Source organism: Mobula birostris, chromosome 6 (assembly GCF_030028105.1).
Source record: "Mobula birostris isolate sMobBir1 chromosome 6, sMobBir1.hap1, whole genome shotgun sequence".
NCBI classification, from domain to species: Eukaryota; Metazoa; Chordata; class Chondrichthyes; order Myliobatiformes; family Myliobatidae; genus Mobula; species Mobula birostris.
Genome location: NC_092375.1, coordinates 117,649,078 through 117,675,235, shown reverse-complemented (window position 1 = coordinate 117,675,235; position 26,158 = coordinate 117,649,078). Strand labels below are relative to the sequence as shown.

Genomic DNA, 26,158 nt, shown 5'->3' with positions numbered 1-26,158 from the left:
GTTGATAGTTCTTCATTAGTCAGGGTGTCAGAGGTAACGGGGAGAAGATAGGAAAACGGAGTTGAGAGGGATAATAAATCAGTTGTGATTGAATGGCCTAATTCTTCTTCTGTGTTTTATGGTCTTCTTCCAGCATTTTGTGCGTTAATGGTAATAATCTTATAACAGCTGTTCTTGAGCCTGGTGGTATGTGTTGTCAGGCCTGTCTGGTATTATCGAGGATTTCTAATTAATTAATTAAATACAACAGGATTATAATTATTTAATTATTCACAAGCCCTTGTTAATTAATCAAATAATAATATTTGGAACATATCAAATATTGAAAGGCCTGTATTGAAATGGAGAGAATGTTTCCAGAGTCGGGGAGTCTAGGATCAGAGGGCATCGCTCCAAAATGAGGAGCGTCCATTTAGAACAGAGATAAGGAGGAATTTCGTTAGCCAGAGTGCGGTGAATCAGTGGAATTTATTGCCACAGACGGCGATGGAGGCCAAGTCATTTGGTGTATTTAAAGCAGAGTTAGGTAGGTTCTTGATTAGTAACACAAGGAATTCTGTAGAAACATCTGTTGCTTTCAATTAGTCCGGCTATCAAAATCTGGGAGAAGGCAGGAGATGGGGTTGAGAATTTTAATTGTAATGGTCTCATGACAGCAGGGCAGAAGCTGTCTTTGAGTCTGGTGGTACGTGTTTTCAGGTCTGGTCTGGAAGTAGCAAGGATTTGTGAATAACTAGTGCCATATCTCTGTTCCTCCCCTCCCAAGGTATGTGGCCTGGAATTACCATGAAATGACACCAGGCGTGTTCAACTTCACAGAGTCCAGGGACATTGAACGTTTTCTCCGCCTTGTCCAGGAGATGGGCCTGCTTGTCATTTTGCGTCCTGGGCCATACATCTGTGCCGAGTGGGACCTGGTGAGTGCTGGTGTTCGTCGGAGTCACTCCCCTACCCCCCCCCCCCGCGACTAAGCTGGACAGGCGCCTGGGTTGGCTGAAGATGGGTGGAGGGGGAAGGAGGGGCAGAGAGTAGGAGGCTGCATGGTGGCGGAAATGTGGGTGGGGGGTGGGCATCCAGGTCTGGCAGAGAGGAGGGACAAAGTGGCGGGAAGGGTTGGCAGGAATGGGATGGCTTTGGGAAACAGAGGTAACCTACCTCTACGTCCTGGGATGGGCTCTGAAGATGTAGTGAACTCTCTCTCTCTCTCCTGTGTTGGACTGGGTGGAAAACCACCATCTTCCTTGGTCTGTCCCACACATGACTCCAGACTGATTGACTCTGAAATTACCTACTACATCTCCCAGTTTACTATTTTTAGAGATACACATAGCAATCAGCCCAACGAGCCTGCGCTGCCCATTTGCACTCATGTGACCAACTAATGTTTTTGGAATGTGGGAGGAAACCGGAGCACCTGGAGGAAACCCTCGTGGTCATGGGGAGAACGTGCAAACTCCTCACAGACAGTGGTGGGAATTCAACCCAGTTGCTGGTACTGTAATAGTGTTACGGTAATCACTATGCCACTGTGTTGCCCATTTATCTTAAAACTGCAAAGGAATTGAACCAGATGGAAAAATTGTCTTAATCCAGGTACCAAATTCTAACACAGCGAAACCCTCCTCATAAGCACTGTGTAGAGTGTGAATACTCAAGGGTTTAAAGTGAGGGGGATATTTAAAAGGGGATGTGTGAGGCACTGATGGCTGTGTGGAATCAGCTGCCAGGGGAGGTGGTGGAGGCAGATGCAATGGCAGTGTTTGAGGCAGTTGGACAGGCAGATGACCAGGCAGGGAATGGAGGTAGACAGCATCTTGGTCAGCACAGAGGATGAGCTGAAGGGCCTGTTCCTGTGCTGTACTGTTCTGTGTTCTAGTCACAGTGCATTGCTTCTGTGTCTGAAGTTCTGAGTTTTATCATTTCTGATTTCAGGGTGGCCTCCCAGCCTGGCTCCTGCAAGATCCAACCATCAGTTTACGGTCATCTGACGAAAGTAAGGTATCTCTGTTAACGGGCGTGCTGGAATGAGGTCAGAGTGGACATTGTTTGTAGGAGTTTCTGGGACAGAGTTAGAGCAGAGGAGAAGGATACCCAGGAAACAATTTAGGAGAGGAAACACAGGCTGGGTGTGGAGTGTCTGTTGGTGACACGGATTGAGGAGACAGAACCATGGGGCTTGAAGCAGCAGAGCAGCTGGCCGATTATGGGAATTCCAGGAAGGATGAGGAAGGTCAGGGGGAGGTGAGGTTGCAGGAGGTGAGGAGCAGTGCTAGAGATTCCAGGGAAGGAGAGTAAACACAGGGTCATCCACATCTTTGGTGGGAACTGAAACAACATTGCCAGGGTTATATAAGACATGGTGAGACCAAATTTAGAGTATTGTGTGCAGATCTGGTAATCTACCTATAGGAAAGATACCAATAAGATTCAAAGAGTGTAGAGAAAATTTACCAGGATGTTGCCGGGACTTGAGGATCTGAGTTATACTGTATGTGTAACCCTCTCACTGTAAGCTCATACTGAGATAGTATCACTGTGAATACAAGCTAACAGTAACATAACTCTGCAATGCATGGGGAATAATGGTGAAAAGGCCATTTCCAATAAATAAACACATCCAGGGTAAATACGATACAGGTAAACACAAACATAGCCGTTTGAATGTCCCTTCTAAGAGAAAGCAGGACTGTTACTTGTCTGAACACTGACACACTTATGCAAATTTACTGTTCACCAAGGAGCAATAATTTACTAGAACAGTTTTGCACGAAATAACCCATCCCAGGAAAAAAATACTTGCAACGTCCAAGAAAAAAAGATATTGAACTTTCTCCAAGGTCGTGGCTAACTGAAGTTATCTGCATATTCTCTCTGAGACCATTGTCAGTATGAGGATTTTCCGACAGTGGTATCTGTCCTTCCCAGTGGGTTCTGTGAGTGTTTCACCATGTTTTTCTGCTATGTTCATTGTCTGTTTCCATTCTCCTCCTTCATTTCTGCACTCCTTCTAGAAATTGGCTACCCTACTCTTCCACCCACATTCTCTTAAGAATATTCCCATGACAAATCCGATTGCTAATTCAACAAGCCTAACTTGTAAATCGACTGTATTTTTATTACAGCAGAAATGAAATACTTGATTGTATGATGTAATTAAAGGAACACATTGCATTCTGAGAAAATCTGGAGGAAATAAAATACCCAACAGCGTAACTATATTGATAAAATAAAGCACGGTCTTAAACCAGGGAATTGCATAGGGAAATCTGTACTGGGAACAAACTGCTGCTGTAAGAATAGATGGAGAAGTGAGTCAGTTTACAAAAATCAACAGAGGCGTTAGACAAGGGTGTGTTTTCTCCCCTGATTTGTTTAATGTGTACAGTGAGACAATATTACAAAAAATAAGAAATATCTTGAGAATCAAAGTTGGCGGTGAAAACATCAATAATTTCAGATATGCGGATGACACTGTGTTAATTGCAAGTGTGGAGGAAGAACTACAAAACTTAAAACACAAAATAATCTGCAAATGCTGGGATCAAAGCAACACTTACAACACGGAAGAGGATCTTGGCGAATGTAGGGAAGACTTACAGCGGACTGAAAAGCTTGAGCATGAAGATATTAAGGAAGAGGATGTGCTGGAGCCTTTGGAAAGCATAAAGTTGGATAAGTCATCGGGACCGGACGGGATGTACCCCAGGCTACTGTGGGAGGCGGGGGAGGAGATTGCTGAGCCTTGGTGATGATCTTTGCATCATCAATGGTCGCGGGAGAGGTTCCAGAGGATTGGAGGGTTGCAGATGTTGTTCCCTTATTCAAGAAAGGGATTAGATAGCCCAGGAAACTATAGGCCAGTGAGCCTTACTTCAGTGGTTGGTAACTTGATGGAGAAGATCCTGAGAGGCAGGATTTATGAACGTTTACAGAGGCATAATATGATTAGGAATAGTCAGCATAGTTTTTTGAGGATGTGACTAAACATGTTGATGAAGGTGTAGTGTATATAGATCTCAACAAGGTACCCCATGCAAGGCTTATTGAGAAAGTAAGGAGGCATGGGATCAAAGGAGACATTGCTTTGTGGATCCAGAACTGGCTTGCCCAGAGAAGGCAGGGAGTGGTTGTAGACGGTCATATTCTGCATAGAGGTCGGTGACCAGTGGTGTGCCTCAGGGATCTGTTCTGGGACCCCTACTCTTCGTGATTTTTACAAATGACCTGGAGGAGGAAGTGGAGGGATGGGTTAGTAATTTTGCTGATGACACAAAGGTTGGGGGTGTTGTGGATAGTGTGGAGGGCTGTCAGAGGTTACAGCAGGACATTGATAGGATGCACAACTGGGCTGAGAAGTGGCAGATGGAATTCAACCCAGTTAAGTAGTGAGGTGGTTCATTTTGGTAGGTCAAATATGATGACAGAATATAGTATTAATGGTAAGACTCTTGGTAGTGTGGAGGATCAGAGGGATCTTGGGGTCTGAGTCCATAGGACACTCAAAGCTGCTACACAGGTTGACTCTGGTTAATAAGGCATACAGTGCACTGGCCTTCACCAATCATGGGACTGAGTTTAGGAGCTGGGAGGTAATACTGCAGCTATATAGGTCCCTAGTCAGACCCCACTTGGAGTACTGTGCTCAGTTCTGGTCACCTCACTATAGGAAGGATGTGGAAACCATAGAAAGGATGAAGAGGAGACTTACAAGCATGTTGCCTGGATTAGGGAGCATGCCTTATGAGAATAGGTTGAATGAACTCGGCCTTTTTACCTTGGAGAGACGGAGGATGAGAGGTGACCTGATAAGATGATGAGAGGCATTGATCATGTGGATAGTCAGATGCTTCTTCCCAGGGCTGAAATGGCTAGCACGAGAGGGCACAGTTTTATGGTGCCTGGAAGTAGGTACAGAGATGTCAGGGGTAAGTTTTTTTTACGCAGAGAGTGGTGAGTGTGTGGACTGGGCTGCCAGCAACAGTGGTGGAGGTGGATACTCCTGGACAGGTACATGGAGCTCAGAAAAATAGAGGGCTATGGGTAACCCTAGGTAATTTCTAAGGTAAGGACATGTTTGGCACAGCTTTGTGGGCCGAAGGGCCTATATTGTGCTGTAGGTTTTCTATGTTTCTAAGACTGACTATCTGGCAGTGGCAAAGAGGGTCTTTTCTGGTTGGTGATATTCTGCAAAGGTCAGTGTTGGGTCTGCTATCTTTCACGTTATATGTTAATAATCTGGATGGCAGAATGGATGGCTTTTTGGCCAAGTTTACGGACAATACAAAGATTGGCGAAGGGGCAGGTAGTGTTGAAAAAGCAGGCAGTCAGCAGAAGGACATAGCAGATTGGGAGAATGGGCAAAAAAGTGCCAGATCAAATAGGGAAGTGTATGGTTATGGATATTTTCTAAATGAGGAGAAAATTCAAAAATCAGAGGTGCAAGAGGACTTTGGAGTCCTCGTGCTGGATTCCCTAAAGGTTAACTTGCTGGTTGAGTCAGTGGGAAGGAAGGCAAGTGCAATATTAGCATTCATTTTGAGAGAGCAAGAATATAAAAGCAAGGATGTAACGCTGGAGCTTTATAAGGCATTGGTCAGACCACAATTGGAGCATTGAGAGCAGTGTTGGGCCTCGTATCTAAGAAAGAATGTACTGGCATTGGAGAGTGTCTAGAGCAGGTTCACAAGGATCCCGGGTAATGAAAGGGTTAGTATATGAGGAGTAGTTGATGGCTTTGGGCCTGTACCCGCTGGAGTTCAGAGGAATGAGGGGGGGATCTCATTGAAATCTACCAAATATTGAAAGGCCAAGATAGAATGGATATGGAGAGGATGTTTGCTATAGTAGGGGAATCGAGGACTAAGGGCCACAGCCTCAGAATAGACAGAGCTCCCTTTAAAACGGAGATAAGGAATATTTTTTTGAGCCAAAGGATGGTAAATCTGTGGTGTACAGACGGCTGTGTTGACCAAGGCATAGAGACATACAGCACAGAAACAAGCCTTCTGGCCCATCTAGCCCACGCCAAACTATTAATCTTCCTAGTCCCGTCAACCTGCACCTGGACCATAGCCCTCCATACCCCTCCCATCCACGTACCCATCCAAATTTCTCTTCAATGTTGAAAACAAACCCGCATCCACCACTTCCAATGGCAGCTCCTCAGTCTCTGAGTGAAGAAGTTCCCCTCACATTCTCCATAAACATTTCCCTTTCACCCAGAACCTCTAGTTCTAAACTCACTCTAGCTCAGTGGGAAAAGCCTATTTGCATTTACCCTAAATAAAGCCCTCTTAATTCTGTATACCTCTGTCAAATCTCCACTCTTTCTCCTTTGCTCCAGGGAATAAAGTCATAACCAATTGAACCTTTCCCTATGCAATCATCATCAGGTGCCGTGCCCAGACTGAGCTTTGACTGCCATGGCCCACACATTCCTTTTTCGGATCAAGTGGATCGATTCATTGGTATTCATTTCCAGTTCTCTGGCTGCTGTCTCCATCATCATTTGTCTTTGCCTTCCTTTTGCTTTCTTCCCTTCAATATTTCCCATAATTACCGTGCATTCTAACTCCTCTTTCCTAATCACATGTCCAATGAAGTTACGTTGCCTTTTCATGATGTCATACGTTATTTCTCTTTTTGTGCTTGCTTTGTTCATGACATCCTCGTTAGATATTCGTTTCGTCCATGATATTCTTTGCATCCTCCTCAAAAACCACATCTCTGCTGCTTCAATTCATTTCCTCATGTTACTAGATATTTTCCAACATTCTGAGCCATATAACATAACTGGATAAATGTAACATTTCAGTACTCTGAGGCGGGTTGTCATGCCTAGATTAGTGTTAGTCAGTATACTCTTCATCCTCGTAAAGGTGTCTTTTGCCATCCCTTTCCTTCTTTTGATGTCCATGTCACACCTGTCATCTGATGTCACCCAGTTTCCTAAGTAGCAAAAGTTCTGTACTTGTTTTATGTCTTCCCCGTTTATTCTCAGCCTGCAGATAGGATTCTCCTTCTTTTTGGATATTACCATACATTCCGTCTTTTTGCAATTGACAGATAGACTCATTTTTCCACTTTCTTCAACAACTATATCAATTAAGTTTTGTAGTTACACTCACAACACGCTGAAGGAACTCAGCAGGTTGGGCAGCATCCGTGGAAACGATGAGTCGACGTTTCAGGCCGGAACCCTTCGTCAGGACTGAAGAGGGAAGGGGCAGAGGCCCTATAAAGAAGGTGGAGGAGGGTGGGGGAAGGAGAAGGCTGGTAGGTTCCAGTTGAAAAACCAGTAATTTGAAAAACAAAGGGGTGGGGGAGGGGAAGCAGGAAGGTGATAGGCAGAAAAACAATGGGTAGTAGAAGGAGGCGGAACTATGAGGGAGGTGATAGGCAGCTGGGGGAGGGGGCAGAGTGAAATAGGGATAGAGGAAGGGAGGAAGAGGGAATTACCGGAAGTTGGAGAATTCTATGTTCATGCCAAGCGGCTGGAGACTACCTAGACGGTATATGAGGTGTTGTTCCTCCAACCTGAGTTTAGCCTCATCATGGCAGTAGAGGAGGCCATATATCATAGTCATAGTCATACTTTATTGATCCCAGGGGAAATTGGTTTTTCGATACAGTTGCACCATAAATAATTAAATAGTAATATGTAAATTATGCCAGGAAATAAGTCAGCCTATTGGCTCAGGGTGTCTGACCCTCCAAGGGAGGAGTTGTAAAGTTTGATGGCCACAGGCAGGAATGACTTCCTATGACGCTCCGTGTGGCATCTCAGTGGAATGAGTCTCTGGCTGAAAATACTCCTGTGCCCAACCAGTACATTATGTACTGGATGGGAGACATTGTCCAAGTTGGCATGCAACTTGGACAGCATCCTCTTTTTAGACATCACCGTCAGAGAGTCCAGTTCCATCCCCACAACATCACTGGCCTTACGAATGAGTTTGTTGATTCGGTTGGTGTCTGCTACCCTCAGCCTGCTGCCCCAGCACACAACAGCAAACATGATCGCACTGGCCACCACAGACTCGTAGAACATCCTCAGCATCGTCCAGCAGATGTTAAAGGACCTCAGTCTCCTCAGAAAATAGAGATGGCTCTGACCCTTCTTGTAGACAGCCTCAGTGTTCTTTGACCAGTCCAGTTTATTGTCAATTCGTATCCCCAGGTATTTGTAATCCTCCACCATGTCCACACTGACCCCCTGGATGGAAACAGGGGTCACCGGTGCCTTAGCTCTCCTCAGGTCTACGACCAGCTCTTTAGTCTTTTTCACATTAAGCTGCAGATAATTCTGCTCACACCATGTGACAAAGTTTCCTACCGTAGCCCTGTACTCAGCCTCATCTCCTTTGCTGATGCATCCAACTATGGCAGAGTCATCAGAAAACTTCTGAAGATGACAAGACTCTGTGCAGTAGTTGAAGTCGGAGGTGTAAATGGTGAAGAGAAAGGGAGACAAGACAGTCCCCTGTGGAGCCCCAGTGCTGCTGATCACTCTGTCGGATACCCAGTGTTGCAAGCACACGTACTGTGGTCTGCCAGTCAGGTAATCAAGAATCCATGACACCGGGAAAGCATCCACCTGCATCGCTGTCAGCTTCTCCCCCAGCAGAGCAGGGCGGATGGTGTTGAACACACTGGAGAAGTCAAAAAACATGACCCTCACAGTCCTCGCTGGCTCGTCCAGGTGGGCGTAGACACGGTTCAGCAGGTAGACGATGGCATCCTCAACTCCTAGTTGGGGCTGGTAGGCGGACTGGAGGGGATCTAAATGTGGCCTGACCATAGGCTGGAGCAGCTCCAGAACAAGTGAATACTGAAGCAAAGTACTCATTAAATACCTCTGCTATCTCCTCCGGTTCCATACACACTTTTCCACTGTCACACTTGATTGGTCCTATTCTCTCATGTTTTAGCCTCTTGCTGTTCACATACTTGTAGAATGCCTTGGGGTTTTCTCTAATCCTGTCTGCCAAGGCCTTCTCATGGCCCCTTCTGGCTCTCCTAATTTCATTCTTAAGCTCCTTCCTGCTAGCCTTATAATCTTCTAGATCTCTATCATTACCTAGTTTTTTGAACCTTTCGTAAACTTTTCTTCTTGACTAGATTTACAACAGCCTTTGTACACCACGGTTCCTGTACCCTACCATCCTTTCCCTGTCTCATTGGAACGTACCTATGCAGAACTCCACGCAAATATCCCCTGAACATTTGCCACATTTCTTCCGTACATTTCCCTGAGAACATCTGTTTCCAATTTATGATTCCAAATTCCTGCCTGATAGCCTCATATTTCCCCTTACTCCAATTCTTCTGAGATGTTGACACCCAGGAGTTTGAAACTATTCACCATGGTGGTAAGGGAGGAAGTGTAAGGGCATATGTAGCACTTCGCTCCCTACGTGACTCCCTTGTCCATTTGTCCCCCCCACTGATCTCCCTCCTGGCACTTATCCTTGTAAGCAGAACAAGTGCTACACATGCCCTTACACTTCCTCCCTTACCCATTCAGGGCCCCAGACAGTCCTTCCAGGTGAGGCGACACTTCACCTGTGAGTCGGCTGGGGTGATATACTGTGTTCGGTGCTCCCGATGTGGCCTTCTATATATTGGCGATACCCGACACAGACTGGGAGACCGCTTTGCTGAACATCTACGCTCTGTCCGCCAGAGAAAGCAGGATCTCCCAGTGGCCACACATTTTAATTCCACATCCCATTCCCATTCTGACATGTCTATCCACGGCCTCCTCTACTGTAAAGATGAAGCCACACTCAGGTTGGAGGAACAACACCTTATATTCCGTCTGGGTAGCCTCCAACCTGATGGCATGAACACTGACTTCTCTAACTTCCGCTAATGCCCCACCTCCCCCTCGTACCCCATCTGTTACTTATTTATATACACACATCCTTTCTCTCTCTCGCTCCTTTTTCTCCCTCTGTCCCTCTGACTATACCCCTTGCCCATCCTCTGGGTTCCCCTCCCCCCTTTGTCTTTCTCCCCAGACCTCCTGTCCCATGATCCTCTCATATCCCCTTTGCCAATCACCTGTCCAGCTCTTGGCTCCATCCCTCCCGCTCCTGTCTTCTCCTATCATTTTGGATCTCCCCCTCCCCCTCCCACTTTCAAATCTCTTACTAACTCTTCCTTCAGTTAGTCCTGATGAAGGGTCTCGGCCTGAAACATCGACTGTACCTCTTCCTAGAGATGCTGCCAGGCCTGCTGCGTTCACCAGCAACTTTGATGTGTGTTGCCACAATACTCCAGGTGTGGTCTCACCAAGGCCTTGTACAACTGCAGTAGTACCTCCCTGCTCCTGTACTCAAATCCTCTCGCTATAAATGCCAGCATACCATTTGCCTTTTTCACCGCCTGCTGTACCTGCATGCCCACTTTCAATGACTGGTGTACAATGACACCCAGGTCTCGTTGCACCTTTTCCTAATCGGCCACCATTCAGATAATCTGTTTTCCTGTTCTTGCCACCAAAGTGGATAACCTGACATTTATCCACATTAAGTTGCATCTGCCATGAATTTGCCCACTCACCTAACCTATCCAAGTCACCCTGCATCCTCTTAGCATCCTCCTCACAGCTAACACTGCCACCCAGCTTCGTGTCATCCGCAAACTTGGAGATGCTGCACTTAATTCCCTCGTCTAAGTTATTAATATATATTGTAAACAACTGGGGTCCCAGCACTGAGCCTTGCGGTACCCCACTAGTTACTGCCTGCCATTCTGAAATGGTCCCATTTATTCCCACTCTTTGCCTCCTGTCTGCCAACTAATTCTCTATCCACATCATGTCCTGGCATCCTTGAGGATATGCCATTAACTACACATCTGCCTGTAAATGGTCTATTTCTCTTCATTCCCTACTGTTCGTTTGCCTGTCGAAATGACTCAATTGTTGCTGTTGTATCTGTTTCTATCATCTTCCCTGGTAGCCATAGCCCTGTGTGTGTGTGTATGTGGGTGGGGGAGGTTAATACGTAAATTTATTTTAAGCTTTTCCCCTCTCACAGTAAACCTATTTGATATTTTCACACAGGGAAAAGATTATGACTCTATATCCTTTAAATGCCTAATTTTATAAACTTTGATCAAGTTTGTCCTCAACATCCAGCGCTCCTGAGAAAGCAACCCAACCTTTCATTATAGCATATCCCCTCTAATCCAGGCAGCATCCTGAAGAACTTCTGTACATCCTACCTATAGTGTGAAAACTAGCTGCAACATCCCACGTATTGTACTCAGTGTCCTGCCCAGTGAAGGCAAGCATGCCCTATGCCTTCTGTACCACCCGATCCACCTTTGTGGCCACTTGAAAGGGAGTTATGGGCTTGTACCTCAAGTTCTTTCTGTACCTCAGTGCTCCTGAGGCCCCAACCATTTACTGTATATGAGGGTGTGGAAGTGGGTGGGAAGGAGAAATGGGTAGAGAGGGGACAAAGTGGATGGAAGGGCATGGGGAGAAGGATTGGGGGAGGAGGGGTTGGGAGGGTGTGGTGGTGAAGAGAGCAGTCGCAGTTTCTAGTTCAGTTGATTTATTTCTGTGTACGTTCGCTGTCGGCATTGATTCTTACTGACCACCCTTCTCGCCTCACCTCCCCCCACTGGTTCTCCTTTCTCCGCTGAACCACTTGCATCTCAGACTCCCGCCAAATCAAATTCGCACTAAGTTTGTCGGATCCCACTGACCTTTCAGAGTGCTGCTCTCTCTTCCCTCAGGATACCTGGCAGCCGTGGATCAATGGTTTGCTGTTCTTCTGCCGAAGGTGAAGCCATTTCTGTACCAGAATGGGGGGCCCATCATCAGTGTGCAGGTGAGAGAGGGACAAACCGCCTACAGCTGACCCTCACCCGCTACTGACATCTCTTACCTCCCCCATCATGTGATCATCACTCCCCTCACCTCTCCCCATCATCAGTGTGCAGATCAGAGACAAACCACCTACCCCACCATCAGTGTGCACATCAGAGACAAACCACCTACCCCACCATCAGTGTGCATGTCAGAGTCAAACCGTCTATCCCCACCTGACCCTCCCCCTACCCTACCATCAGTGTGCAGACATCCCACCCTGCAAAAACTCATTTCAGGGAGGTAGCACCATCAATTTCCGGGAGAGATGGGATGCCTGCAATAGATTAGCTCCTGAGCAGCTAGCCAGCTAGTTTAAATAACGTTAGCTATGCTAATGAATGAATGACACCTGTTAAACTCACCTCAACATGTCTTTTACATTTTAACCCACCATGGGCAATAGAAAAGTCACTGTAGCAAACAGTGCAGCGAGTAACACTGTCATTATTTTGACCCCTGTTAGGCAGGGGTTCACTTTAGTGTAGTCTGGGGTGACGTACCTTTTATATTTTCTTTTTTTGGAACACTCTGCCATGGCACCCTCTCTTTCTCTCTCGCTCGCTCTCAAAAAATTGATTTCTGTGATATTGTATATAATTTGCGGGCATCAGGGAGCCGCTATTACTATGCGGGAGACTCCCGGAACTTCCGGGAGAGGTGGGATGTCTGAGTGTGCACGTCAGAGACAAACCGCCTACCCCCGCCTGACCCTCCCTCTACCCCATTATCAGTGAGCGGGTGAGAGGGGGACATCCCGACCAACCCACCCCTTCACCCTCCACAACTCTCCCCCCTCTACTTATTTGCGCCCCCCCCCACCCCATTATCAACCTAGATCAACACCAAGATTGGGAGTGCAGTAGACAGCGAGGAAGATTATCAAAGCTTGCCACAGGATCTGGTCCAGCTGGAAAAATGGGTTGAAAATTGGCAGATGGCATTTAATGCAACAAGTGTGAGGTGTTTCACTTTGGGAGGACAAACCAGGGTAGGACTTACACAGTGAGTGGAAGGCCACTGAGGAGTGCGGTGGAACACAGGGATCTGGGAATACAGGTCCATAATTCATTCAAAGTGGCGTCACAAGTAAACAGGGTCGTACAGAAAGCTTTTGGCACATTGGCTTTCATAAGTCAATGTATTGAGTATAGGAGTTGGAATGTAATGCTGAATTTGTACAAGACGTTGATGAATTTGGAGTGTTGTGTGCAGTTTTGGTCACCTACTTACAGGAAAGATGTCAATAAGATTGAAAGAGTGCAGAGAAAATTTACAAGGATGTTGCCAGTACTTGATGACCTGAGTTATAGGGAAAGGCTGAACAGGTTAGGACACTATTCCATCGAGTGTAGGAGAATGAGAGGAGATTTGATGAAGGTGTACAAAATTATGAGGGGGGTGTAGTTAGGGTCAATACAAACAGACATTTTCCACTAAGTTTGGGTGAGACTAGAACTAGAGGTCTGGGGTTAAGGGTGAAAGGTGAAATGCTTAAGGGGAACATAAGGGGTATTTCTTCACTCAGAGGCTGAAAGTGTGGAATGAGCTACCAGTGGAAATGTGGATGTAAGTTTGATTTCATCATTTAATAGGAGTGGTGTGGTGGCTACAGTCCAGGTGAGGTCGATAAGACAGACTAATGGGCTGGCATGGACTAGATGGGCAGCAGGACTTGTTTCTGTGCTGTAGTGTTCTGACTGTATCAGCCTGCAGGTCTCAGAGATGTCACCTCCTCTTCCACCTTCACTGACCTCCCTCTCCCATCTTACTCATGTTGATTCCCCTTCAGAATGCTGGTGAGAGGGCCAAAACCTATCTATCCACCTCTGCCCACCCTTATGGAACTCTAACTGTCCCTACCCTGATCACTGATGCACCCCTCCCCCATTGCTGACCACAGTGGCAACCACCCCTCGCCGACTCTTGCCGCTGTTGACCCTCGCCGTCATCCCATCAGTAGTGTCTGTGTTCTGTCTAGGTGGAGAATGAATATGGCAGCTACTTCACCTGTGATTACGACTACCTGAGGCACCTCCACAACATTATCCGGACTCTCCTGGGCTCCGACATCCTCCTCTTCACCACTGACGGCAACCGGCCTGCTGAGCTCAGCTGTGGCACGCTGCAGGGCATGTACGCCACTATCGACTTCGGCACCAGTGAGTACCCGTCTGCCTCACCTCAGATAACATACGACACTGAACATAGAACGTAGAACAGCACAGCACAAGCCCTTCAGCCCATAATGTTGCGCTGACCCTTTGACTTACTCAAATATCAGTCTAACCCTTCCCTCCTACAGAGCCCTCCATCTTCCCTTCATCCATGTGCTTACCTAAGAGTCTCTTTATTGTCCCTAATGTATCTGCCTCTCCCACCAACCCTGGCAGTGCATTCCCACTACTCTCTGTAAAAGAAAAACATACCCCCCTATACTTACCTCTAACTACTTAAAAATGAGCGCCCGCATTGTAATCATTTCCACCCTGGGAAAATGCCTCTGGCTATCCATTCAATCCATGGCTCTTATTGTCTTGAACACCTCTATAAAGTCACCTCTCATCTTCCTTTGCTGCAAAGAGAGAAGCCATGGCTCACTCAGCCTTCCTCGTAAAAAAAAAATGCTCTCTTCTAATCCTGGCAGCATCCTGGCAAATCTCCCCTGCACCCTCTCTAAAGCTTCCACATCCTCCTTATAATGAGGCGACCAGAACTGAACACAATACTCCAAGTGTAGTCTAACCAGGGGTTTATAGAACTGCAACATTACCTCATAGCTTTTGAACTCAATTCCCTGACAAATGAAGCAAACACATTATACGCCTTCTTAACCACCCTATCGACTTGCGTGGCAACTTTGAGGAATCTAAGGACATGGACCCTAAGATCCCTCTGTTCCTCTACACTGTTAAGAATTCTGCCATTAACCCTGTATTCTGTCTTCAAACTTAACTTTCCAAAGTGAATCACTTCACACTTTTTCTGGGTTGAACTCCATCTGTCACTTCTCAGCCCAGCTCTGTATCCTGTCAGTGTCCCATTGTAACCTGCAACAACCCTCTACACTATCCACAACTCCACAAATCTTCGAATCATCTTTAAGCTTAACTAGCCCACCCTCCACACCCTAATAAGACCATAAGATATACAAGCAGAATTAGGCTATTTGGCCTATTGAGTCTGATCTGCCATTTCATCCTGGCTGATCCAGTTTTCCTCTCAGCCTCAATCTCCTGCCTTCTGCCTATATCCCTTCATGCCCTGACCAATCAAGAATCTATTAACCTGTGCCTTAAATACACATAAAGACTTGGCCTCCCCAGTTGCCTGTGGCAAAGAATTCCACGGATTCATCACCCTCTCGCTAAAGAAATTCCTCTTCATCTCCATTGTAAAAGGACTTCTCTCTATCCTGAGGCTGTGTCCTCTAGTCTTAGACTCTCCCACCATAGTAAACATCCTCTCCACATCCACTCTGTCAAGGCCTTTCACAATTCGATGGGTTTCAATGAGGTCACCCCTCATTCTTCTGAATTCTAGTGAATACAGGCCCCAGAGCCATCAAAAGCTCTTCATATGACAAGCCATTCAGTCCTGGAATCCTTTTCATGAACCTCCTTTGAACCTCCTCTCCAGTTTCAGCACATCCTTTCTAAAGGGCCAAAAACTACTCACAATACTCTAAATGAGGTCTCACCAGTGCTTTATAAAGTCTCAACATTACATCCTTGTTTTTATATTCTAGTCCTCTTGAAGTGAATGCTAACATCACATTTGCTTTCCTCATCACAGACTCAACCTGCAAATTAACCATATAACCATATAACAATTACAGCATGGGAACAGGCCATCTCGGCCCTTCTAGTCCTTTAGAGAATCCTGCACAAGAAGTCTCAAGTCCATTTGCACCTCAGTTTGTTTTGTATTTTCTCTCCACTTAGAAAATAGTCAACCCTTTCTTCTACCAAGGTGCATTACCATACATTTCCAGACATTGTATTCTATCTTCCTTTTCTTTGCCCATTCCCCTATCTGCTTAAGTCCTTCTATACCCTGGGTGCTTCCTCAAAACTACCTTCCCCTCCACCTATCTTCATATTGCCTGCAAACTTCGCAACAAAGCCATCAATTCTATCATCCAGGTCACTGACATATAACATAAAAAGAATCGGTCCCAACCCAGACCCCTGTGGAACACCACTAGTCACTGGCAGCCAACTAGAAAAGGCTCCCTTTATTCCCATTCTTTGCCTGCTGCCAATCAGCCACTGCTTCATCCATGCTAGAATCTTTCTTGTAATACCATGAGCACATAGCTTGTTAAGCAGCCTCATGTGTGTCATCTTGTCAAGGGACTTCTGAAAATCCAACATCAACCGATTCTCCTTTGTCTATCCTGCTTGTTATTACTTCAAAGAATTCCAACAGATTTGTCAGGCAAGATTTTACCTTGAGGAAACCATGTTGACTATGGCCTATTTTATCATGTGCCTCCAAGTACCCTGAGACCTCATCCTTAATAATTGACTCCAACATCTTCCCAACCACTGAGGTCAGACTAACTGGCCTATCGTTTTCTTTATTCTGCCTCTCTCCCTTCTTGAAGAGTGGAGTGACATTTGCAATTTTCCAGTCTTCCAGAACCGTTCCAGGATCTAGTGATTCTTGAAAAATCTTTTCTAATGCCTTCACAATCTCTTCAGCTACCTATTTCAGAACACTGGGGTGTACATCATCTGGTCCAAGTGACTTATCTACCTTCAGACCTTTCAGTTTCCCAAGAGCCTTCTCCGTAGTAATGGTAGCTTCACACACTTCATGACCCCTGACACCTGGAACTTCCATCATACTGTTAGTGTCTTCCACCGTGAAGACTGATGCAAAGATCTTATTCAGTTTGTTCGCCATTTCTTTGTCCCATTACTACCTCTGTAGCATTGACTTCCAGCAGTCCGATATCCACTCTCACCTCTTTTTTACACTTTATGTATCTGAAGAACCTTTTGGTATCCTCTTTAATGTTCCTGACTAGCTTACTTTCATGTTCCATCTTTACCTTAATGACTGTTTTAGTTGCCTTCTGCTGGTTTTTTAAAGCTCCCTAACCCTCTAACTTCCCACTAATTTTGCTCTATTATATGCCCTTTCTAATCCATGTCATTTGTAAAAATTACAAAGAGCAGGGGTTCTAGAACAGACCACTGCAGAACACCACTAGTCACTGACCTCCAGGCAGAATATCCTTCATCTACAACCACACTCTGCCTTCTGTGGACAAGCCAGTTATGAATCCAATTTTGTTTTCATTACTTCTTTCTTTGTGACATCCCCTACCTTCTCCACCTCCAGGCATATGTTTCCTCTTTTATTTCTGATCGATCCCACCCCCACTCTGGTCATCCACTTGTTCTTCACATATGTGTTGAACACCTTGAGGTTCTCCTTAATCCTACTCGCCAAGGCCTTCTCATGCCTACTTCTAAATCCATTCTTAGCTTCCTTCCTAGCAACCTTGTAACTCTCTAGAGCCCTGTCTAATCCTTGTTTTCTGAACCTTAACTAAGCTTCTTTCTTCTTCTTGACCAGATGCTCCACATCTCTTGTCAACCATAGTTCTTTCACTACTATCCTTTCCTAGCTCTAATAGGACGAATGGGAGAATCCCCAGCAAGAGCTCCCTAACAACCTCCACATTGCTGTTGTGCTTTTCCTTGAGTATATTCATCCCAAATAACACTACAAGTACCCACCTAATTATGGTCTAATGTCATCTAATTCACCCTCCCCTGGTTAAACGCTTCCCCATACTCTCTTCTCCTATCCATGTCCAAGGCTATAGTAACGGTCACGTCTCTGAAATGCTCTCCCCCTGAGAAACCTGACACCTGACCTCATTCATTGCCTAGTATCAGATCTCCTCTAGTCGGCATGTCTACATATTGCTTCCTGGACACTCCTAACAAATTCTGCCCCACTTAAATATTTTACATAAGGAGGTGCTGATCAGTATTAAAGAAACTGAAGCCCTTCATGGCAACAACCCTGTTATTTTTGCACCTTTCCAAAATCTGCCCTCCCCTCCCCAATCTGTTCCTCTAGCAACGAAGGCCAGCATTCCATTTTCCTTCTTGATAACCTGTTGCACCTGCAAACCAACCTTTCGAAATTCATGCACAAACACTCCTAAGACTCAACAGCTTGCTGCAATCTTTCACCCTTTAAATAACAATCTTATTTTTTTTCTTCCAAAGTAAATGACCTTGCATTTACCAACAGTGTATACTCCATCAGCCAGACCCTTGCCCACCTACTTCAACTATCTCCACATCGTTGGCACAACTTGCTTTTCCACTCAGTTTAGTGTCATCAGCAAACTCAGATAGGTCACACTTAAGTCCCCTCTTCCAAGTCATTAATGTATATCATGAACTGTTACTGGTCTAGCACCCAATCATCGAGGGCCCATCTGTAATGGTGCTGTCGTTTGATTTCCCTGCTCTCTGCTCTCCCTTAGATGAAGATGTTACCACTTCCTTTGAAGTCCAGAGACAGTTTGAACCAAGTGGACCATTGGTAAGAGAAGTGGCAGTGGAGGGGTGGTGTGAGGAGGGCCCTGGAGCAGGGGCTGTGCTTGGGATTGGTCTGGGGGAGGCTAGCGGGTTAGTGCTGATGCTCGGGGAGTGGTTGAACATTGGGGGGGGAGGGGATTGGGTATTAAGTTCAGGGAGGGTGGAGCACGGTTTGGAAAGGAGTGAGTGGCGTGAGGTGTGCCCAACTGTCTTGGGCAGGTGAGATGCTGTGGTTCTCCCCATGGCTGCCATTTGCCGGGTGTCTGATATGGATGTTTTGTTCACCCGTTGCCCAGGTGAATTCGGAGTTTTACGTCGGGTGGCTGGACTACTGGGGAGTGGAACATTCCGTCGTTCCCACTGCCAACGCCACCAGGATGTTGCGTCAACTGCTGGAACTTGGAGCCAACGTCAACATGTACGAGAAGTGCCCGGTGGATGGGTACAGATGAAATACTCCACTCTCTCTCTCCTTCTTCAAGTCCACCTTCCCCTCCCTCCCTCTACCCCACCATCCTCCCCTAATACTCTGGTATCTCCTGCAGCCACTGCCCTCCCTCTCCCCCCTCATACCATCTCCTGGTCAAGGTACTGGTTAGTTGTGGACGTTTGTGTGTGTGTGTGTGTGTGTGTGTGTGTGTGTGTGTGTGTGTGTGTGTGTGTGGGGGGGGGGTGGTGTTGATGTTGGATCTAGAGGAGTGGGTGTATGTGGATGTTGGGTAAACATAGAAACATAGAAAGTAGGTGCAGGAGTAGGCCATTTGGCCCTTCGAACCTGCACCGCCATTCAGTATGATCATGGCTGATCATCCAACTCAGAACCCTGTACCAGCCTTCCCTCCATACCCCCGATCCCTTTAGCCACAAGGGCCATATCTAACTCCCTCTTAAATATAGCCAATGAACTGGCCTCAACTGTTTCCTGTGGCAGAGAATTCCACAGATTCACCACTCTCTGTGTGAAGAAGTTTTTCCTAATCTCGGTCCTAAAAGGCTTCCCCTTTATCCTCAAACTGTGACCCCTCGTTCTGGACTTCCCCAACATGGGGAACAATCTTCCTGCATCTAGCCTATCCAATCCCTTTAGGATTTTATACGTTTCAATCAGATCCCCCCTCAAACTTCTAAATTCCAGCGAGTATAAACCTAGTCGATCTTGTCTTTCATCATATGAAAGTCCTGCCATCCCAGGAATTAATCTGGTGAACCTTCTTTGTACTCCCTCTATGGCAAGGATGTCTTTCCTCAGATTAGGGGACCAAAACTGCACACAATACTCCAGGTGTGGTCTCACCAAGGCCTTGTACAACTGCAGTAGTACCTCCCTGCTCCTGTACTCGAATCCTCTTGCTATAAATGCCAGCATACCATTCGCCTTTTTCACCGCCTGCTGTACCTGCATGCCCACTTTCAATGACTGGTGTATAATGACACCCAGGTCTCATTGCACCTCCCCTTTTCCTAATCGGCCACCATTCAGATAATAATCTGTTTTCCTGTTTTTGCCACCAAAGTGGATAACTTCACATTTATCCACATTAAATTGCATCTGCCATGAATTTGCCCACTCACCTAACCTATCCAAGTCACCCTGCATCCTCTTAGCATCCTCCTCACAGCTAACACTGCCGCCCAGCTTCGTGTCATCCGCAAACTTAGAGATGCTGCATTTAATTCCCTCATCCAAGTCATTAATATATATTGTAAACAACTGAGGTCCCAGCACTGAGCCTTGTGGTACCCCACTAGTCACTGCCTGCCATTCTGAAAAGGTCCTGTTTATTCCCACTCTTTGCTTCCTGTCTGCCAACCAATTCTCTATCCACATCAATACCTTACCCCCAATACTGTGTGCTTTAAGTTTGCACACTAATCTCCTGTGTGGGACCTTGTCAAAAGCCTTTTGAAAATCCAAATATACTACATCCACTGGTTCTCCCCTATCCACTCTACTAGTTACATCCTCAAAAAATTCTATGAGATTCGTCAGACGATTTTCCTTTCACAAATCCATGCTGACTTTGTCCGATGATTTCACCGCTTTCCAAATATGCTGTTATCACATCTTTGATAACTGACTCTAGCAGTTTCCCCACCACCGATGTTCAGCTAACCGGTCTATAATTCCCTGGTTTCTCTCTCCCTCCTTTTTTAAAAAGTGGGGTTAATTAGCCACCCTCCAATCCTCAGGAACTAGTCCAGAATCTAAAGAGTTTTGAAAAATTATCACTAATGCATCCACTATTTCTTGGGCTACTTCCTTAAGCACTCTGGGATGCAGACCATCTGGCCCTGGGGATTTATCTGCCTTTAATCTCTTCAATTTACCTAACACCACTTCCCTACTAACATGTATTTCGCTCAGTTCCTCCATCTCACTGGACCCTCTGTCCCCTACTATTTCTGGAAGATTATTTATGTCCTACTTAGTGAAGACAGAACCAAAGTAATTATTCAATTGGTCTGCCATGTCCTTGCTCCCCATAATCAATTCACTTGTTTCTGTCTGTAGGGGACCTACGTTTGTCTTAACCAATCTTTTTCTTTTCACATATCTATAAAAGCTTTTACAGTCAGTTTTTATGTTCCTTGCCAGTTTTCTCTCATAATCTTTTTTCCCCTTCCTAATTAAGCCCTTTGTCCTCCTCTGCTGAACTCTGAATTTCTCCCAGTCCTCAGGTGAGCCACTTTTTCTGGCTAATTTGTATGCTTCTTCTTTGGAATTGATACTATCCCTAATTTCCCTTGTCAGCCACGGGTGCACTACCTTCCTTGATTTATTCTTTTGCCAAACTGGGATGAACAATTGTTGTAGTTCATCCATGCAACCTTTAAATGCTTGCCATTGCATATCCACCGTCAACCCTTTAAGTGTTAGCCAGTCTATCTTAGCTAATTCACGTCTCATACCTTCAAAGTTACCCCTCTTTAAGTTCAGAACCTTTGTTTCTGAATTAACTATGTCACTCTCCATCTTAATGAAGAATTCCACCATATTATGGTCACTCTTACCCAAGGGGCCTCTCACGACAAGATTGTTAATTAACCCTTCCTCATTGCTCAAAACCCAGTCTAGAATAGCCTGCTCTCTAGTTGGTTCCTCGACATGTTGGTTCAAAAAACCTAGTTGGTTGAGTTGGTGGGTGTGGATAGGGTTGGGGACGTTGGATGTAGAGTTCTAGGTGTGTTTAGGTTGGTGGGAGGAGTGGATGTTAGGTGTGGGAGAAATGGGTGTGTGTTGACATTATGTTTGGTTGGTTGCGAGAAGTGGATGTGTGTTGAGGTTGTGTGTGGTTGGGAGGATTGGATGTTAGGTGTGGGAGAAGTGGGTGGTTGGTTGGGAGGAGTGGCTGTTAGGTGTGAGAGAAGTGGGTGTGTGTTGATGTGTGTGGTTGGTTGGGAGGAGTGGATGTGTGTTGATGTGTGTGGTTGGTTGGGAGGAGTGGATGTTAGGTGTGGGAGATCTGGGTGTGTGTTGATGTGTGTTTTTAGTTGGGAGGAGTGGATGCTAGGTGTGGGAGATCTGGGTGTGTGTTGATGTGTGTTTTTAGTTGGGAGGAGTGGATGCTAGGTGTGGGAGAAGTGAGTGGTTGTTGGCGTTGTGTGTGGTTGCTGTGAAGGAGTGGATGTTAGGTGTGGGAGAAGTGGGTGGGTGTTGACGTTGTGTGTGGTTGGATGGGAGGGTGTGGATAGGTTGGTGGACATTAATGTGGGGTTCTGTGTCTACCCCTGCCTCTCACTCTGACTCTGCTCTCTACAGGTACATGTTTGAAGGGGGCACCAACTTTGGATTCTGGAATGGTGAGTTGTCCCTGACCAGCCGTGAGGAGCTGAGACTCCCCTCTCCTGGGCTGTGGGCAGTCATGAGTCTTGGGGGGCTTTGCCCAGTTCAGTGGACAGACGAGGGGTGCCAACGCTGAGGTGGGCGATCTCACCGATTGATCAGAGTCCTTGAGGAGGGATGCTTTAGTCAGAGAGACCAGAATGGCCTGTTAGTGATGGGATTGTTCTGGTGCATACATCCTCTACAGAGAGAGCTGGGTAATGTGTGGGGGTGCTATGGTGGGGGTGAGGGAAAGGATGATGGGGAAGGGGAGAGGTGAGGGGAGGAGGCGGCTGATGGGAGGAGGGGTGGATTTGGGGGATGAAGGGAGAGAGGAGAGGGAAGGGTAATGGGGAGGAGGGAGAGGGGAGGATGTTGGGTTGGGGAAAGAAGGGGAGGGGAGGGAATAAATGGGTGTAATGGTCAGGTTCCAGCTGATGGACCCCTCACCACCCACAGGGGCCGACTACAACACCAGGTATCGTCCCATCACCACCAGCTATGACTACGATGCCCCCCTCTCTGAGGCTGGAGACCCCCGTGAAAAGCTACATGCCATTCGGGCTGTGATCAGTGAGGTATGGCAGAGTCCACACCTACCCCAGTGGGTGGGTAGGAAAGCATGGGGAGAGCTGTTGAAACACACTGACACCCTGAAATCCTCCATCAATGCACAGCAAGATCCCACAAACTGTCCGAGAGACCACCAGGTGTTAATCTGCAGCAGGGGAAGCTTGAGGTGAGGTTGGAGCATGAGGGTGGGGAGAGAGGGGTGTGTGTCATTACCTGGCAGGGCTCCCTAACTGATGGTCTTTTGCCCTGTTCCTGTGCTCATTTCCAGGGGGAGGATGTGGGGGTTATGGGGGGGCGGTTTCAGAACCCAGTAGAGACTCTGAAACTGATGATGTTTCTTCCACTTCCTGTCCTTGGTTCCTTGGGGGAGGGTGAAGTGGTGGGGACTATGGGGGTTGCTGGTACTTGTTAGAAGTGTGGGGGAGGGGTGGGTAGTACCCTGTAACTCATGATGTCTTTCTCTGTTCCTGTGCTCAGTTCCGGGACGTCCCTGTGGGGCCGATTCCCCCTCCCACCCCGAAGATCGCCTATGGCCGATTGGCCTTAACGAAGGTAAGGACCAATTTGTGTGTCCTATACTGTGTCCAGTGCTCGCTGTCCTGTGGTGGGTCTGCCTACTGGCTGTGTTGGTCCTGTACTTCCTTTTCTGCACCCGTTGTTAACCATGTGAGCTGTTTTATGTCCCATGCTCAGTCTGACGCTCGTGGTACTGCGCTGTTCTGTGTTCAGCCATGCACTCAGTCCTGCATTTGGTACTTCGCTGTTGTCCTGCGTTTGGCTGTGCACTCAGTCCTACATTCAGTGCTGCGCTGTTGTCCTGCGTTCTGCTGTGGGTCTCCTCACTGTCATCTTGTCTGTTGCAGGTGGGATCGGTACTGGAGCTGTTGTCCGTTCTGTCGCCCCGTGGAGCCACCAACTCCACCTACCCTCTTACCTTCGAGGAGATGGGGCAGGTAGGGTGCTGTTCTGCATCGTGACTGGTGGAGGGTGGTCGTTGCTGGGGAGGATTTGATAGGGTGGAGGAGGGCAAGGGGTGAGGTGGGGAGGGGACTGTGGTTGGGTGGATGTAGGGAGGGAAGGACAGGAGGTTAATGGGAGGGGGTGGGTGTCAATGGGCAGGGGTGGTAGGGAGGGAGGATAGGGGGTTGGTAGGGTGGCAAGGAGTCGACACAGATAGGATGGGAGAGGAGGCTGGAGATATGGGGTTGGACAGGTTACAGGGGAGATGAGGATGTGGACCTGAGAGTTTGAGGGGAGAAGACGCTGTGGCCAGTAGTGTGGGGCTGTTACAGGTGTCTCATGTGGAGAGACAGTGATCAAGACTGGGGTGGAGTAATGGGTGAGTGAGAGGGGTGGTCTGTGTCCATAATGTATCTCCAACCAGGGTACTGGGGGTGGTTGTAGAGGCAGGTACATTAGGGACATTTCAGAGATGCATGGTTGATAGAAAAATGGAGGGCTATGTGGAAGGGAAGGGTTATATTGATGTTGGAGTAGGTTAGAAGGTTGGCACATTGTGGGCAGAAGGGCCTGTACTGTGTTGTACTGTTCTGTGTCCTATATGATCCATACTCCACAACCTATCAGTTAGAGGATTCTCAGCCAGAAGTTCCTCAGTTGTAAGTAACCCCCCCCCCCCACTCCCGTAACAACGTGTCGCAGTTCGCGATGTCTCCCCTTTTCCCTCTTAGTATCCTGGATGTTTAGATGAGGTGTCCCCTCATCTCCACACCATCAGATCCAGGCTGTGTGTGTGTTTGCTTGTGTCTGACTGCGGCTTCCCTTTCTTTCCCAGTACTTTGGACTGATGTTGTACCGCACCCTGCTGCCGCGAGCTGTGGAGAAGCCCACACCGCTGAAGGCGCCATTGAACGCAGTGCATGACCGAGCCTACGTCCTGGTCAATGGGGTGAGTGCAGACTGCCTCTGGCCCCACACTCCCGCCACGGATCCTGGTGATTTGGTAGCCGAACTGGAAAGATGCTTTACCTGTGTTTCAGGTTTACCAGGGCCTGCTGGAGCGGGACACGGTGCCAGAGTTGGACATCATGGGAAGTGAAGGAGATGTGCTGGACATCATGGTCGAGAACATGGGCCATGTCAACTTTGGGCCCTGTCTGCTGGACCGCAAGGTATGGCACTGACTTGGACCATGGGAGGATAGGGGTATGTCTACAGGGAACCCATCGCCATCCAGTGTAGCCTTAGGGCAGATACCTTGAATACTGTACTGGACTCTCCTCCTCCCTGCCACTCACCAAGCCTGTTCAGTGAGTCCCTTATAGAACACTACAGCACAGTACAGGCCTTTTGACTCACGATGTTGTGTCGATATTTTAACCTATCTCAAGATATTTTCAGAAGAATGAGGGGAGATCTCATAGAAACATTCCAAATGTTAAAAGGTCTGAACAGATTAGATGTGGCAAAGATACTTCCCATGGTAGGGGATTCTAGGGCAAGAGGGCACGACTTCAGGATTGAAGGACGTCCTTTTAGAACTGAGATGCGGAGAAGTTACTTTAGTTAGAGGGTGGTAAATCTGTGGAATTTGTTGCCACGAGCGGCTGTGGAGGCCAAATCATTGGGTGTATTTCAGGCAGAGATAGATAGGTTCTTGATCAGCCAGGGCATCAAAGGGTATGGGGTGAAAGCAGGGGAGGGGGGATGACTGGATGAAGTGGATCAGCCCATGATTGAATATCGGAGCAGACTCGATGGGCCGAATGGCCTACTTCTCATAAACCTTATCACCTTGTATAACACTTCCTTCCTACATAGCCCTCCATTTTTCTGTCCCTTCAATGTCCCTAATGTATCTGCCTCTACCACCATCCCCGGCAGCATGTTCCTCATACCCATCATTTTCTGTGTAAAAAGCCTACTTCTCACATTCCCTCTAAATTTCCTCCAATCACCTTAAAGTTAAGATCCTTCATATTAGCCATTTCCACCTGGGTAAAAGTCTCAGGCTGTCCACTTGATCTATGCCTCTTATCATGAGAAAAGCCCTAACTTGCTTAACATTTCCTCCAACGTAGTGAGTAGAGGGTAGTTAATCTGTGGAATTCATTGCCACAGACATCTGTGGAGGCCAAGCTATTGGGTATATCTAAAGGGAAGCTTGATAGGTTTTTGATTAGTAAGGAAATCAAAGCCGGGGTGAAGGCAGGAGAATGGGGTTGAGAGGGATAATAAATTAGCTATGATGGAATGGCAGAGCAGACTCGATGGGCTGAATAGCCCAATTGTGTTCCTATGTTTTACTGTCTTGTGGACCTTGAATACTGGAACACCCTCCCATCC

The 26,158-nt window shown here is 47.0% G+C and overlaps 2 protein-coding genes across 3 annotated transcripts in view; one reads left to right on the top strand and one right to left on the bottom strand.

Moving 5' to 3' along the window:
* Positions 1-10,751, bottom strand: part of tmem169b (transmembrane protein 169b) — a 462,028-nt gene extending 451,277 nt beyond the window's left edge. Inside the window, exon 1 of the mRNA XM_072261148.1 lies at positions 10,741-10,751. The gene's annotated coding sequence lies outside the window, so the exon portion shown is untranslated. The remainder of the gene's footprint in view (positions 1-10,740) is intronic.
* Positions 1-26,158, top strand: part of LOC140199310 (beta-galactosidase-like) — a 48,828-nt gene that overhangs the window by 14,847 nt on the left and 7,823 nt on the right. The window contains exons 3-14 of one of the 2 annotated variants that reach the window (XM_072261145.1): positions 767-917; positions 1,933-1,993; positions 11,752-11,846; positions 13,866-14,046; positions 18,402-18,460; positions 18,753-18,874; positions 22,217-22,257; positions 22,739-22,857; positions 23,330-23,404; positions 23,716-23,805; positions 24,648-24,761; positions 24,853-24,984. In XM_072261145.1, the coding sequence (XP_072117246.1) occupies positions 767-917; positions 1,933-1,993; positions 11,752-11,846; positions 13,866-14,046; positions 18,402-18,460; positions 18,753-18,874; positions 22,217-22,257; positions 22,739-22,857; positions 23,330-23,404; positions 23,716-23,805; positions 24,648-24,761; positions 24,853-24,984 (1,240 nt within the window). Of the gene's footprint in view, positions 1-766; positions 918-1,932; positions 1,994-11,751; positions 11,847-13,865; positions 14,047-18,401; positions 18,461-18,752; positions 18,899-22,216; positions 22,258-22,738; positions 22,858-23,329; positions 23,405-23,715; positions 23,806-24,647; positions 24,762-24,852; positions 24,985-26,158 lie in introns of both variants that reach the window. The other variant, XM_072261143.1, reaches the window with a different exon arrangement.